Source organism: Clarias gariepinus, chromosome 26 (assembly GCF_024256425.1).
Source record: "Clarias gariepinus isolate MV-2021 ecotype Netherlands chromosome 26, CGAR_prim_01v2, whole genome shotgun sequence".
Taxonomy (NCBI): Eukaryota; Metazoa; Chordata; class Actinopteri; order Siluriformes; family Clariidae; genus Clarias; species Clarias gariepinus.
In genome coordinates, this window is record NC_071125.1 from 24,627,501 (window position 1) to 24,644,155 (window position 16,655).

At 41.0% G+C, this 16,655-nt stretch overlaps 1 protein-coding gene across 4 annotated transcripts in view; it reads left to right on the top strand.

Moving 5' to 3' along the window:
- sh3kbp1 (SH3-domain kinase binding protein 1) overlaps positions 1-11,006 on the top strand; it is a 57,400-nt gene extending 46,394 nt beyond the window's left edge. For 2 of the 4 annotated variants that reach the window (XM_053487540.1, XM_053487541.1), the window contains exons 7-18: positions 3,839-3,905; positions 4,364-4,461; positions 4,777-4,878; positions 5,151-5,202; positions 6,115-6,186; positions 6,677-6,836; positions 7,336-7,394; positions 7,527-7,636; positions 8,395-8,550; positions 8,787-8,971; positions 10,054-10,117; positions 10,394-11,006. In XM_053487540.1, coding sequence (XP_053343515.1) covers positions 3,839-3,905; positions 4,364-4,461; positions 4,777-4,878; positions 5,151-5,202; positions 6,115-6,186; positions 6,677-6,836; positions 7,336-7,394; positions 7,527-7,636; positions 8,395-8,550; positions 8,787-8,971; positions 10,054-10,117; positions 10,394-10,432 — 1,164 coding nt within the window. In that variant the 3' untranslated portion in view covers positions 10,433-11,006. The remainder of the gene's footprint in view (positions 1-3,838; positions 3,906-4,363; positions 4,462-4,776; positions 4,879-5,150; positions 5,203-6,114; positions 6,187-6,676; positions 6,837-7,335; positions 7,395-7,526; positions 7,637-8,394; positions 8,551-8,786; positions 8,972-10,053; positions 10,118-10,393) is intronic. The other 2 variants (XM_053487542.1, XM_053487543.1) reach the window with 2 other exon arrangements.
- Positions 11,007-16,655: the final 5,649 nt, after the last annotated feature.

Consider the following 16,655-nt stretch of genomic DNA (forward strand, 5'->3'; position numbering starts at 1 on the left):
GCATGTGAAATCAAAGAGCTTAGAATCTGATGAGGGACGAAACACATGAATCATCTGAGACGTGCAGCTGGGCGTGAGAATAAAAGTCCTTGTGTGTGTGCACGTGTTTATGATCTTTAATCACAAGTTACTTTTATTTTGGAAAAACAAGCGGATAATGAGATTTCTTTGTAATGAAATTTTGCTTTCAAATCACAACAGAAAAAAAAAGCAGAAATGGTTGAGGGCGGCCGGCAGATGTTTTTAAGGAAACTTATTTTAATAAATAATATACAAATAATATTTCATTATAACTAATAATTAATAAATAATAAACATCCGTTTCCATTAAAGTGTGTTTAGTTGCGTTAGGGTGTGGCATTGGCGTGTGAGACGCCCCTGATGGTCCTTCAGGAAGGACCGCGTCCTCTGTCCCTGACTGATGTCTCCTCTCTCTCTCTGTCACTCTTTGTCCTTTACACTGTTCCAGGTTCAGGAAACAGGAAGTCGTTGTTGTTGTCATTATTGTTGTTGTTGTTACGCCGGTGTCTACACTGGAGTGTGAGCTGGGGTGGCTCAGTGTGTTAATGCTCTGAGTTATGGATCGGAAGATCAGCAGTTCGAGCCCCAGCTCTGCCATGTTGCCGCTGTTGGGCCCTTGGGCAAGTCCCCAAGTCCCCTGTCTGCTCCAGGGGTGCATTTTTATTTATTTGACGTCGGCATGGAAACGCTGCCTAAGCATGAGCTTTATTTAAAACGAGAAAATATGGAAATGTGTTTTCAAATACGATTCTGAGACCTTGAGCTGGGAAAAAAAACCGCATCCGAGCCCGGCCACGTCTTTACCATGAGCTGCTTTGCATACTCATAACCCCAGAGACACGCCCGTATCACTGCTGCGCTCTCTTCAGGAGACGTGTTTGGGATTAATGCAGTTTAATTTGTAAAACGCATTTAGCGTTTAAAGGTCAGAAATACATTTATTGTGTCACCGAGGTATCGTGTTTCTCCCGAGGAAGCGCTGACCTCAGTACGACGTGTTACAGGAGAACCCACGGAGAACCCACGGAGAACCCACGGAGAACCCGCACCACATCACAGTTTACGACTGCCATTTCTCTCAGATTGTCAGGGCGGTTATTACTCCTGGTGTGTATAAAGGGAAGCTGTTTTCCTTCCTGTTGCCTCACCTGCTGCTTCCTTTCTTCTCATAAACATCCTTTATTTTAACATTTCAGTTCAGATCGTGCTGAAAGTTTTTGGATCCTCAGATTGCTTAAAAATCACCACAAGCCGACCTGAGTCTCTCCTGCACTGAGTCTCCTTCTCGAAAAATTATAGTCACAATCATTATTTAACACGATAACTTAAACATTGTGCATGTATTCAGCTTTAACTTAAACATCCTGGTGTTTCTGCCAGTGGAGATAAACACCACAGACAAAAACACCACAGGCGTGAAGACCACAGACAAAAACACCACAGACGTAAACACCACAGACTTAAATACTACAGACGTAAACACCACAGACGTTACAACACCACAGACGTAAACACCACAGACTTAAATACTACAGACGTGAACACCACAGATAAACACCACAGCCTGGGTGAGAGTGGGTTCTTTGAGGGTTAAACGCGCACTGCCATAAAGTACAAGGAGGTGATGGATTACTGAGGTGAAGCTTCGCCTCCTAGATCATCACTGTAAAAAAAATACTCATTTCATAATCATTTAGTCCTAATTATCTTAATTTCATAATTGTCAGAAAATGTATTGCCAAAGTCATAATTGAAATTGAAACTGGATTAAATGCTCAGCCCTAACATCTGCACGCTTCTGAACTTCCTGCTGTTGCTGTTAGATTGGACAGAGAGCCTTCAAGTTCTCCTCCTGAAGAACCACTCTGTCCCAACACTGATCTCACCACGTGTGTGTGTGTGTGTGTGTGTGTGTGTGTGTACTGAAACTGGAACATGTGACACTTCACCTGCACACACCTCGTCTCTCACGTCTAAATCCTCACGCAAACACAACATAACTTTGTGATAAATATAGAAATTCCAATGTGCGCGCACACACACACACACACACACACACACACACACACACACACACCTCAATATTATGGTTTACGTTCTATAGATTCAAAATCCCCATCTTTAAATCTATTTGGTTCCAGATTACACAGTGTTGAGGGGGGGTGAATACTTATGCACAGCGCTCTCTCTCTCTCAGCGCTAAAGGAGAAGTAATACTGCGAGTGTTCCATGTCACTTGGGGGTGTGAACTCCACCACAAACCAAAACGTCACACTCCCCCTTATGCAAAACATGCACACTTGCACACACACACACTCACACACACACTCACACTCACACACACTCACACACACACTCAGTCACACCTGGAGCTTTTGACTGGTGAGGATTCTGTTGCGCGGAGGAGAGCGAGGTAAAAACAAGCTGCTTTTTCTTCTTCTTCTCTCTTTTGAGGTTTCTCACGTCTAAGTTTCTGTCCGAGTTGTGAAAGGTGTGTGTGTGTGTGTGTGTGTGTGTGTGTGTGGTGTGAAGTGTGAGAGGTGTCTGAGCTTTATAAAATTACTGTTAGAGAGGAGCGTTAGAGGCGCGTGATCAGCGGCTGTCGGAGCGTGGACGAAGCTGGGGGTCTCTCGGGGACGTAGTTCTCATTAACAGGAAGTGATGTGGTGACTGCGGGGGTCCGGAGAGTCCGCGTGTTCCCCCGGGGGCCGCGCAGGATCCAGATGTTGGCCTGATGTTCCTGAAATGCAGCGTTAGCACTTAGGGACCACATGACTCTCGTTAGCGCGTCTCCGGCGTGGCTGTCCTGAAGCAGAGAGGAAGAGGGCGGGGGAAGGGGGGGTGTGGGGCTTTCCTGACTGAACAGAGCTCTGTGTGTGTGTGTGTGTGTGTGTGTGTGTCCGTGTGTGTGTGTGTGTGTGTGTGTGTGTGTTTTAAGAGTGTGGAGATGGAAAGACTCCTTGTCCATGTTTGTGGAACCAGTGTGTCTTTTCTGTACTGAACTGTTCACACGAACACACACACGCAGACACACACACACACACACGCAGACACACACACACAGGATGCTTTATTTATTTATAGTGAGTGAAAAAACACCAAACAGGAAAATGAAAGGTGTGTATATATATGTCTGCATGTCTGCGTGTGTGTGTGTGTGTGTGTGTGTGTGTGTGTGTGTCTTAGCAACATGTTTTACAAGTCAAAAGGTCATTTTGTACAATTGAAAGAAATGAAATGAAAAAAATAAAATAGTTCATTAAAAAAATGCAAATATGTAAATGTTTAAAATCGTTGGAAAAACACTGAATTATTTATTTACACAAAACCATAATGTGAATAAAACCACTCCTTATGAAATTTGAATATCCATAAATATGCAAATTAAGAAATACTCCCATGTCCTTATATGACCTATGACTTAATGAAATCATTAACACTGGACACAATGGCTAGTCATTTAGCTAACTGCTAATAATATTGAGCACCTCATAGTTCATACATGAAATGAATCCAAGTCTACAGATTAAAAGGAAAGGAAGTTATGATGATGTCATGGATGTGCGGAGTAAGAAAACGATTGAAGTAAAACCCGTAACGGAGTGGACGCGACCCGCGAGGAGGCGCCTGGACTCGCTAATCAGTTTACACCAGATGTTGTAGAGGGCAGCGAGATGTGGGTTAATATTATATCTGCATATTCGTGTATATTAATAGCTCCTTCCATTTTAAACGAGTGTGAAGCTGTAGAGATGTTTCTCGGTGTGTGTGAGGAGTAAATGTCCTCTCTCTGTCTCTCTGTCTCTCTGTCTCGCAGCTGAAGAAACCAGCGCCGTCTGTTCCTCAGGAAGCCATGAAGACGGAACCTGAAAACAAGGCCAAAGGTAAAGTTGAAGGACACACACACACATATATCTACTAAAACCGCATTTCATTACAGCGCAATCCGTCCAGAATGCAGACCTTTTCTTTCATGTACTTTGGCCACGCCCTGTTTTTTGGAAAGTCTGAAAGTCTCAGCTGACGCTGTTTTGTTGCATCAAAAAATATAAATGGTAATCAGTGAGCAAGTGAATGACACTTCCTGGAGTATTTTTTCTCCAGAATCTTTATTAATTATCACGAAAGTTAGTGAATATCATGTGTTATTAAAAATGTAAAAAAAATATATATATAAAAAAAACTTTAATAAAGATCAAAGAAATTTTAGCAGAAAAAAGGCCGGCGAGTTCTGCGCTCTGATTGGTCAGAAGGTGTTGATTAATTCTCTCTAACCGCGGCTCTGGCAGTAGTGCAGGTTCTTATTAATGTGCGTTAATCTGCTATGTTATGGTTTCCATAGTAACGAAGGAGTTTTGTAAAGTCTTGTTCCCGTACGACGCTCAGAACGAGGACGAGCTGACAATCAAGGAGGGAGAGATCGTCGCCATCGTCAGTAGGGTGAGTGTGTGTGAGTGTGTGTGAGTGTGTGTTTTAGCATTAGCGTCAGGGATTTAGCGCACAACATAGTGACTAACAGCAGTGTGATGATCAACCCTGTGTAGTGAACAGGGCGGAGTTTATCCCTCCTTTCTTTGCACTTTAGCATAGACTCATTAATATTCATGATTTCCAGATTAATATACAAAATAATGTAAATAAGGGCACTGAGGCGTTTCTCACTGCATCCCATGCAAATTTAATTCTGTGATTTGTGTGTGTGCGGGCACGTGTGTGTGTGTGTGTGTGTGTGTGTGTGTGTGTGTGTGTGTGTAGGAGTGTGCCGACGCAGGCTGGTGGCTCGGGGAGGTGAACGGTAAACAGGGTGTGTTTCCTGACAACTTTGTGAAGCTTTTTGTCCCCGAGGTGGAGAAAGAGGTACGATCTGGTTCTTCCTCGAGACTACAGTAGAACATTTACTCCCTCAGAGAGGGTCTCAGTCTACAGACACTACACACACACACACACTCGCCCTGGTGCCCTGGTGCTCCTCCGCCTCCCTGTAAAACCCTTTACCTGTAGATTAGTGTCTCCTCTTATGACCTGATCCTGTATGTAAAGTAAATATGTGCATGTACTCTGTGTGTGTGTGTGTGTGTGTGTGTGTGTGTGTGTGTGGGTGTGGTTTAACATCATGTGTGTGTTTACAGAGGCCTAAGAAACCTCCTCCTCCTGCAGCACCCAGTACCAAACACATCGCAGGTAAAGTCTCTCCTCGTGTCCGCGCTCGCTTTCAGTTTCAGTATTACTGCCGTTTACAGTTTATTTATTTTTATTCTTTAATTTTATTTATCAAGTTCCCCTTTACTTCTCTGTTATTTTATTCTAAATTTATTTCTTTCTTTATTTTAGATTTTTAGAGATATTTAGATGAGGTCAGATTCAATAGTGTGACGTTATTATTATTTGATTTTTATTGTGAAATTTTTCAATATTAATAAACTTTTAATAACGTTTTATTTTATGTTATTTGATGTAGCTTAAACCTTTTTTCTATTATTAAACCTCAGTAAATATCAGCTTTTGTAATAATGTAAAGAGTCTGAACTGAAATATTAGCGAGAAAAACAAATATCTGTGTTTGAAGTGAGAAATATATTGTAAAAATAATAATTATTATTATTGGTAGTAGTAGAAGTCGTAGTATTTATGTAGGAAATTTCTATCCCTAAAGCTCATTGTAAAAAAAAAATAAGGAAGAAAATAATAAGAAAAAATATTATCAGGTTACAAAAAATACAATAATCATAATAATAATAGAACAATTAAAATATTTTAACAACAATAAATAGCATGATTTTTGTTTTAGTCCCGTTCTTTTTTATAATTTGCATAATTTTTTTATTGTCTTTCTATTGGCTGATTATATTCTGTGGGTTTTCTATGTGTTGTTATGTATGTAATTTATATATAATTTATAATGCAGTGAGTTTTTGATTGAAGCTGAAATGAGAATAATGTACATTATAGCTCCCTCTTGTGGCTGAAACACTTTATTGCTTGGAAGAGCATTCAAGAGAGTAATAATTACCCACAATGCACTTTTGGGGATGGTGACATCCAACAGGGGGGTTAGTAAAACAGTGTGTGATGTGTGTGTGTCCTGACCCATAGACAAAAAGCCAGAGGTTAAAAAGGTTCCTCCCGAACGGCCCGAGTCCCTCCCACAGCGAGCCGAGGAGAAAGGTAGCCTGACCTCCCCAGAACCCCCCTCTGCACACTAACCCGGCTCTCCTCAAAGGCCTCAGGAGCCTTCCGATGTTGCTTGTTGCGCTCTGGCTGCTCTAACACGCGCACGTGTGTGTGTGTATGTGTGTGTGTGTGTGTGTGTGAGGGAGAAAGAGAGACTAACTCATTGAGTGTAAGAGCTATAAAATGCTACACTGATTAAACAAAGCCATGCTGTTAGAACACTTTCACAGTCCATCATCATCATCATCCACATAAAACAAATCAAAAGGATCAGTTTCACCAATTCGGATCCTAAATCAGTGTGAAATTGATTAATTTGATGATGATGATGATGAAGTGTAAAAGTGTTCTAAAGGGAAACAGAGAAGTGTGTTAGTGTGTTAGTGAGTTAGGGCGCAACAAACGTTCTGAATTAGAGCAAAAAAAAAAAGATTCTTTTAATTCTTTTGATGATGATGATGATGATGATGATGATGATGTCCAGGTGATGAAATCAAGTTGGTCGAGGTCCAGAAGCCGGTGCTTCCTGTTTTTCCACCGAAGAAGCCTTTACCCCCGAAGAGCAACAACTCCATGAACCGGCCCTCGTCCCTGCCCCCTAAACGGCCCGAGCGACCCGAGAGACCGGCCGCGCCCAGCGTACAGTCAGTCCTGCTCTATTACCTGCTTCTAAACTCAGGGTTCTGATCACACAGATGCAGATTCTGATAACTACAGCTATTCAAATAATCAGTGTCGAGTTAAATAAATAAAATATAAATATAAAAAAATAAATAAAACAGGATGCATGATTTTGTGTAAATATACAAATTAGCAGCATCACTTATTTTGTATCTCTGATAGTCTGAACATTAACTAAGAGTTAAATAGCTGCTAGAGAACTCGCTCATGTTTGTCAGTGTTTTGTCATAATGTACTGTAGTTGTGTTGCCATGACAACACATTGTCACATTCATCCCTCACACTTTTCCTCATCATTTTATAATAATTAGCATATCACTGTCGCGTTATATATGCGTTAGAATAGCATTCAGTGATGTCACATGTATAGCCACGCCCACAGACATCAGGCTCATACAGATGTAATGAGAAGAAATATGAATACTAAAATGTGTGTGTGTGTGTGTGTGTGTGTGTGTGTAGGTCTGACAGTTCCGGTATAGCCTTAGATCGGATGTCATCAGACAAAACGTCTGAAGTCGGTGAGTGTGAAGTGCGATGATGTCATTACATTTATTACAACGTCATGCCTGTATGATCCTTCCCTCCGAGGTATCAATATTTCCTGCCTATTGTATAACGTACAAATGTGTGTGTGTGTGTGTGTGTGTAAGATGCAGACGACTTTGACTCCGTCGTCACCTCCACAGAGAAGCTGAGTCACCCCACTGCCTCCAGACCTCGAGTCACAGACCGTCGACCTCGCTCTCAGATCTTCACATCTGTGAGGAAACACACACACACACACACACACACACACACACACATGGGACATTGAGTCCAAAAGTCACAGCAAGACTAAAGTAATGGTGCCAAAAAATAAATCGGCGAAAGTTCCATGTTTATGCAAATAAGCAAATCACTAAGGTTTCGGTACTGAATAATTTAAACCACTTTAAAAGAATAAATTAATTGACTTTTACTGTCACGTAAATACAGAAGCTCCTCATTAATAAACAATGCGTGTCACAGACAAGTCATGAATATTAATCAGTAATGGGACCTTAGACTCCTCCCACAGCTGATTAACGATTTCGAGCCGCTTCAATAGTCTATAAAGCTTTAATAGTCTACAAATGTCACTTTAGAACTTTATATTTATGAATATTGATACATTAAATAATTATAATTCAAACATTAGAAACAAATATATGAAAATTACAATTAATTTGAATTTTACATTTAAAGATTTGAATAAAAAATTGCTGGTTGAAGTTACTTAGAAATGATATGTTGTGCTGAATTATAAAACACTTAAAGATCTTTTTACAAACACAGGAAACCTAAAAACACTGAAACTTTCTTTGACACAATATGGAAAGTTACATTTAGTTCGAGTTGGAGTGTCTGATCTTCACTTTGAAGTATATAAATGAGTGAAAATCACTTCTTTTGTGCAAAGTCAGCTTAATGTTGTGTGTGTGTGTGTGTGTGTGTGTGTGTGTGTGTGTGTGTGTTCTGTTATCTCCATGTCTTCCTCAGTCCTCTGTCTCCGGCCCTGACCTCCTGGACTCGCTGTCTATGGAGGACGAGCAGAAGGAGAAGGAGAAGGAGAAGGGGAAGGACGAGCCGGACTCATTCCCTCCCAAACCTCTAGACAGCACCAAGAAGCTGACCAAGGCATTGCCTGTCATCACAGTAAGCCCCTCCCCCTCCTCCCACACCCACCACCCACCCTCAACCTCACCTTGTCACCTTCCTTACCTTCGCATGCATTCCCCGATCCCACCACATGGGGCGATGTTACCCACGACACAAACACACACTCACACAGAGACTGAGGCCTGACACACAGATGATGCTCAGGAGACCAGCGAATGTGTTTGTTTGTAGAACATGATGTTCTAAACCCCACTTGGATTTGTTCTCTACAGGCTCCTGAGAGGTCCTTCAAGCCCTCGACTCTGGCCCCGACTCCTGGCCCCATTGCACTCAGGCCTCACTCTCCCTCCATGGAGGCCAAGATGAAGAGCGAGCAGGGTTCCACCACGCTGGAGGAGCTCAGAGCTCAACTCAGAGAGCTGAAGACCACCGTGGAGCTAATGAAGAGCCAGCACAAGTAGGGATGAAGGGGTAGAGATGTTTAAAGAGAGAGAGAGAAAGAGAGATGAGTGGGAAAGTCAGTGAGAAGTGATGTTTAAGAGGGATGGAGATACTTAAACGGATGCTGTTTAAGGTGTTAATAGGAGAAAGAGTATTGAGATATTTGGAAAGAGTTATGGAGAAGTTCATAAGGAAGGCTGGAGAAGTTTGGAAAAGAGAAGGAGATGATTTATAATATTTGTGGCATTTGGAAAGAGGGGGTCATGGATGGATGGATAAATGAGGGAGGATTCTGGAATGGTGAAGATGTTTAGCTGTGATCGAGAAGAGGAAAAAGAGATTATAAAAGTAGGAGAAAATGTAAGTGTGAAGTGATAAGACAGGTGGAGACACACAAGATGTTTGCTTCGAGGAGAAATGGACAACTTTGGACAGAAGAGGGAGGTGTTTCAGAGGGAATTGGAGATGTTTCGAAAGTAGACAGAGATGTGTGGAATGAGGGATGGAGGAATTGGAAAGCAGATAGATGTTTATCCTGGACATTTTGAAGCATGTGGAGGATGCTCAGAAAGACAGGTGCATGTAGCAGTGTGAAAGATAGAGGAAGGTAATTAGAAGAGAGAAGGACAATGTCTATTAGGAAGAAGAGAAACGGTTAAATTTCTTGAGGAAAGCAAGACTTGGATTTGGGAACATTTAGAAAGAAAGCATGGGAGACGATTTAAACAGTGACCTCTAGAGGAAGGTAAGAGAGTAGGAGGAGAAGCTCAGAGATAGAAAGTTGGAAAAGGAAGGTAGAGGATAAAGATATTAGGAAAGAGAGGAAAGAGACAGATGGAAAAGATCATTAGATCATTAGTTTGAGGTCAGTATGAAGGAGACGTTTGAAAGGAAAGACTTCTTCAGGGTTCCTTGCTCCTGTCTGCCTAATTGTCTGCCTGCCTACACTTTTTTTACACCACTGTCTGTCTTCTGTCTATATTTCTGTCCATTTGTTGTTGTTTTTTTGCTTATTTTTTGCGTCTATCTATCTATCTGCCTGTCTGTCTTTCTGTCTCGTTAATTCCACTGGATTGAACTCATTTCCTTTTTTCCCAGACAAGAGATGAAGCAGCTTGTGAGTGAACTAGACGAGGAGAAAAGGATGCGCTTATCTCTGCAGGTGAGCAGGAGCCGGTAACGTGGAATTATTTTCCTATGCAAATAAAAATGCTGTCTGTGTATCAGAAGCACAAAGAAGCCGTTATATGAGGTGTAACACACACAATGTTCTGTAAAGAACCCTCAGAGTAAACTGTAGAGATGATTTGAGGAGTTTGTGAGAAACCTAAAGATTAGTAGACCTTCTCTCAGGGTTCTTCACTCATTCTAACAAGGAACTGGACTATTCTGAGGAGGAGAACGTTTGATTTTTCATCCAGCTGTCTGTGCGTTTCAGATGGATGTCGAGAACATCAGGAAGGCTCTGTCCAAATGAAGGCACGAGGTTCGGATGTGGTTGATGTTGGAAGGCAGAAGCTCTGCATGCCTGGCAGATGGATTTGTGCCAAAAGAGAAAAAGAACAAAAAAACATCTGAGAACAACAGCATAGAGAAAACAGACGAACGCTTCCCTCACTTCCAGATTGATCTTATTTTTATTATTTGACTATTTGTCATGGTGTTGAGGGGGAACTCATCTCCTCCTGGTACTGCGTTCCATCGAGCGACTCAACACTTAAACGACATGAAGGAGAACCCACTGTGTTTCCTTCAGTACGGTTCACTTTTACGTTCCTTTCTTTGCCTTTTCTCTTCGTGGCCTTTCTTTTTTATTTTCCCCGTCGTTACCCGTTCGGCTCTCGCTCTCCCCTCACCCACGCTGAGGCCTTCTTCGTTTTAGTCACACTTCTTTCTGTCTTTCGTCAGCGTTAAGGAGAAAATGCACATTTTGTTTTCTTGATGCTGTTTCTTCTTTTGAGAAAGTCTTATATAAACTTTTATATTTTAATGTACGGAAAATGCATTTATGTGTGCAGATTTTATTAAAAAATAATATTCCAAAAAAATAATCCGTGCCTCGGGTTTCATTTATTCATCTGTCTGTCTGTCTGTCTGTCTGACTTTTTGTCTGTCCCATGTCTCTTATCTGTCTCGTCAATTTATCTTTACTTAAATTTCTAGTTATGTCTTTGTCCATTTCTATTTAATTTTTATCTATGGTGCCTCTCTCTCTCTGTCTTTCTGTCTGTCTTTCTGTCTCTGTCTGACTGACTGGTCGTCTATCTGTCTTTCTCTCTGTTGATTTGTATCAGTTTTCTGTTTTTATTAGTCTGTCTGCCTTTGTGTGTCTCTCTGTATATGTTCTTTTGTCCAGCTAGCTGTCCGTCTGTCTCTCTGTGCCTGTATTAATTTCCGTCTATGTCTTTGTCTGCTTCTAATTTTTGCCTATCTATTTCTGTCTGTATATTTTGGTCTGCTTATCTGTTCAACCATCTGTCTCATTTCTATCTATCTATCTATCTATCTATCTATCTATCTATCTATCTATCTGTTCACTCGTGTCTTCCTAAATGTCTTTCTATCTACCTACAGTATGTTCCTCTTTCTGCCTTTGCTTGCTGTCTGTCTTTCTATCTATAAGTTTATCTGTCTGCCTGCCTGCCTCTCTATATGTCTGTCTGCCTATCTGTCAGTCACTCTAAAAATATCTGTCCTATTAACTCAGAATGTCTAGAAACATTAGAAACTCTCCAGTCTCTTGTTGTTTTAAAAACAGAAGGCCATTATTCCATGTGATCAAGAATGAGTCCCTCAGACAGACAAGCCATGTTAGATGTTTTGGAGATAAAGTCAGAGAGGTCAGATTGAGGTAGTTTGGACATTCAGAGGAGAGATTGGAACTGCCAGGCAGGAGGAGGACCAAAGGGGAGGCAGAGGACAGGGTCTGAGTGGCAGCAACTCATGATGGAAGCGTGGACCTGGACGATTATGCATCAACAGTGTGTGGATACACCAGCAAATGTATTAATAATGTCACTACCACAAGAAAAATAATCATACGTCCTAATCAGAAACCCAGGCTGAATGGAGAGGTGCGTTCTCTTTTAAGGGGGCAGGACAACGCTTTCAAGTCTGGAGATGCAGTGGTACTGAGAGCAGCAAGGAGAAACCTGGACACAGCCATCAGGAGGGCAAAAGTCATATATGCCCAGAGGATACAGGAATATTTTACCACCAATGATGCTAGGGAGATGTGGAAAGGCATAGAGAGGAGAACAAAAGGAAGGAGGTTGAATGTCCTTCAGATCCATCACTTCCTGAATGAGGGTGGGGGATTATTTTCTAATCTGTGAAGGAGAATATTATAATCAATGGTGTCAAAAGCTGCAGTGTTGAGTATTACAAGTATATTGAAGCAACCCTGATCTTCTTTGTCTTTGGGCTGTTCCCTTTCAGGGGTCTCCACAGCGAATCATCTGCCTCCATCTAACCCTATCCTCTGCATCCTCTTCTCTCACACCAACTAACTTCATGTCCTCTCTCACTGTATCCATAAATCTCCTCTTTGGTCTTCCTCTAGACCTCCTGCCTGGCAGTTCCAACCTCAGCATCCTTCTACCGATATATTCACAATCTCTCCTCTGAACATGTCCAAACCACCTCAATCTGGCCTCTCTGACTTTATCTCCAAAACATCTAACGTAGGTTGTCCCTCTGATGAACTCATATCAGGAAGGATTGAAGCAACCCTGATGAGAGGCCAATAGGAGGTCATTTACTGCTGTCTACATGTGTGTCTCTGTGCTGTGGTGAGGCCTAAACCTTGACTCAGACAGTTCGATTAAACTATTTCTGTGTAGATGTGAACATACTGTAGCTGCTCTGCTACTATCTTTTACTGAATCGTAGAGATTAAGGGGAGGTTTGATCGGCCTGTAATTGGACAGCTGATGGGGGTCAAAGTCAGGTTTCCTGATTAGTGGTTTAATAACCGCTAATTTAAAGGATTTGGGAACATACCCACTGCTGAGTGAAGAGTTCATTATTCTCAACAGGGGTTCTGTTATTGTTAAAACTATCTGCTTAAGAAAATGTGTCGGGATAGGATCTAAGATACAGACTGACGATTTTGAAAAAGACATGAGTGAAATTAGTTCGTTCTTTTCAAGTAGTCTCAAAAGTGTTCTAGGTTCTGATGTGATGTGATTAGTTTATCATCTGTATCACTTAAATTTGCCCAATATTTATGATTTTGTTATTGAAAAAGTTGATGAGACATTTACGTTCTAATTTCCGAGCGGTCTGTTTTAAAGTGCGCGTGTGATCGTTATACCAGGAAGCGAGTTTCTTATCTCTGATCATTTTTCTTTTAACGCTGTGGATGGATTTCATCCTACAATCAAAACCGTGTCCTGATGCTCAGCTCCTGCAAAATCGGGGATTCGTTGATAAAAGCACAGGTTTATGCACTAAATAAAGAGTTGGACTGCAAAACAAGATAAAAAAAAAACTATTTCAGACTTTTACTCACTATTGACCTTTCGCAGTCACATGACTACCATGACCCTAGTCACAACAGTGAACTGTCTATTTTTCGTCAATAATTACATTCCTGGTGTATTTTAGAACCAAACAATAATAAAAAGATGACCTAGCGAACAAGCATGTGAAAATTGGTGAAGAAGTTAATAAGGATATTAGTTTGCAGAAGTTTGATTTGGTGTAATCACGTGATTAGCTCAGACGCTGTACAAATATGTGACTCCTCCTGGATTTTGCTTGCATTTGCTAACGCTAGCGTCAGCGTTCTGTTGCAAATTAAATGGAATACGCTGCGCTTTACGCTTCATAAAATGGTGTGCAGGTAACATTAACTAATACTGACCGTTCACACTCTCTACCTAAAAGCTAATTAACTGTTCAAGGATTGAAGCCCAAACCTAAAGCTAGCACACTAGTTCCACACTTTAAGTAGTGCGCTTGATCAGGGGTTAGAGACGGATTTGGGATTCAGCCTTGTATTGGACGCTAGTTAGCTTTGTAGCTAAGTGTTAGCCGTGAATAAAAAACGATACAGACGGTTCAGAGGCGATTCAGAACAACTTAGAAGTTATTAGTGCAGAGACGGCGTGTTGTTTAAAACAACAGAACCTTATTAGATGTGTGTTCTTACTGAAAGTGCTTCTGTGACTGGTTTTGTACGTAGATTTTAGCACTGAAATCTGCCCCTCGTTGCTGTATGTGTGATCTGCTAAAAACACAATAATTTACATACGGGATCAATAAAGTATATCTATCTATCTATGGCTTTACATGCAAAAAGTTGATAACAAAATTTTGAATAAAACAACATCCATATCCTTCTCATCTAGATGCTTTGAACCTCCACCTTTTAGGCAAACCATGGCACGGAGTTCCCACATTACACAACAAAAACCCTGCGCTTCCGAAATAGCCAATCGCATTGCTTGCTTCTGTCATGTGATCAGTGTAGCAGAGCTACTGTGTGTGTGTGCGTGTGTGTGTGAGTGATCCATTAGTGTTAGCTATGTGATGAAGTTTTGTAACCTTCTGTTCCACTGGTAAGATCTAGTGATGAATCATTTTAGTGACTCAGTTCTTTGAATCTTATTTTATCAAAAATAACAAATCTTTTTTTCAGTCATTTAGTTCATTTTGTTCTTTTAATCAGAAATAAAATAAATGTTACATCATAAATAAACAGATCCCCAACACGTCTACATACATACATTTTGCCTAAAGTTCCAGTAATGAAAGTATTACAATGCAGCGGAGGACATGTTATAATAAACAGGATGAGCAGCTCACCTTTATATCTTCTGGTCCGAATTGTTCATTCTTTTGAATCTATTGCACGGCGTAGCGTCTATGGGAGTCACGTGACAAAAGACCAAACGACTTGGACTAGAAGACTCATGAGATTTCTGTTTCCTGTTCATAATCCACAGATGTACATGCCCATGCGCGAGCAGTAGAAAATAAATGAATCACTCTCACTCTACTCGTTCTTCTGAGTCACGTTGAAGACTCGTTCAAAAAGAACCAATAGTTCATGAACGACCCATCACTAATAAGATCCAAAGGTTTTTTTTTGTCCACTAAGGTGGAGTTTTTTTGAAAAATCATACAAATATACAAAATCCTAAACATTTTTAGACATCATATTTTGGCATTTTGCTTTTGAAGCCCATTTTAACTCGAAGAAACCGTGCACAGAATATTAAAGTAATACTTCTAGCCACTTATTTTTTTCAAAGCTGCAAAAAAAACAACAAAAAGGATTTATCTTATTTTGCTGTCAAACTTCTCATTTCGTTTAAACACCAGTTTAATCTATTTACAACAACCAGTTAGGCTAATTTGCGTGTCTTCGGACTGTGGGAGCAAACCAGTGGAAGCCCACCAGGCACGGGGAGAACATGCAAACTCCACACACACACACACACACACACACACACACCCAGGTGGGACTCGAACCCTCGACCCTGGAGCTGAGAGGTCAGAGCGCTAACCACTGGTTTTACAGGAAATGTTCACCCCAACTTTGGGGGGGTGAGTACACACTTTTCGAGCCGTGGCGTATACAGTATACAGTAGTATACAGTACAACACACTCAAGGTCAGATGTATACAGAAATATCTGTTTACAAAAAAACTGAATTAAAAATACAGTAGGTCAGATAAACAGTAGCTGTAGAGATGATTGATATTTTGGGTTAATCGGGGTCAAAGTTTAAAGAATGACCTCCGCTCTTATATCACCCAGTCCATAAATATCTCTCTCTCTCTCTCTCTCTCTCTTTACCAACACACACATTTAGTTGAATCTTTAACTGCTGACTGCTCTTTATAGTATTAGCTCTGTTTAATGTGCTTCCTCTAGTGGAGTGTGTGTGTGTGTGTGTGTGTGTGTGTATTCCTGCCGAGCATCTGAGGAATGAAGACATGGTGGAGCTCCAGAAACGAGGAAACATGAGCTCAGATCCTGAGTCACAGAACACTCTAGATCATTCATACGAGGTCCGGATCAGGGATGGAGGAAACGTAAGCGCTATGTGATCGGACTTAAAAAGAGATTTTTGGATTAGGAGTGGATCAGGAGTATCGAATGAAAACAAACGTAAAGTGAAACAAAAAATCTCATTTTAAAAAGCTAGCATGCAGAGGCTTAAGAAACTTAAAGAAACTTTAAGAAATGTCGCTCTGCGTGTGTCAGTCCGAGATGAACAGGACCGCTCCTCTTTATGGGGGTGCCAATAGTTTCTCTCTCCATTACCGAAAAGACAATCCATAGTGCTATTTGTCCAGTGCACTTTAAAAGCTTTTACCCAGAGTTAAATTGCTGTAACATTCTGGATTCTGATACAGAAGCTCTGACAGTAACGCAGGTTTATACAGTATTAATGCGCTTGCACCGACGCGATACCGTTTCCATAGTAACGGCTCAGTTTGTACTTAATAAAATCTGTAAGGTTTGGTTTATTTAGGTCCTAACTGAAGGAAGGAGTCTCCAGTGTTCACAGAACATTTAATGTAGTTTAAAAAAAACTAAAAAGTTGTTGTGGTGTAAAAGGAATAAAACACATCGAGACTAGCAGTACGTCAGCTTCAAATCACCTCTCACTTGTTTATTATTTCTCACACACACACACACACACACACCGCTTTATTACTTACCTAATGCTGGGAGAACCCTG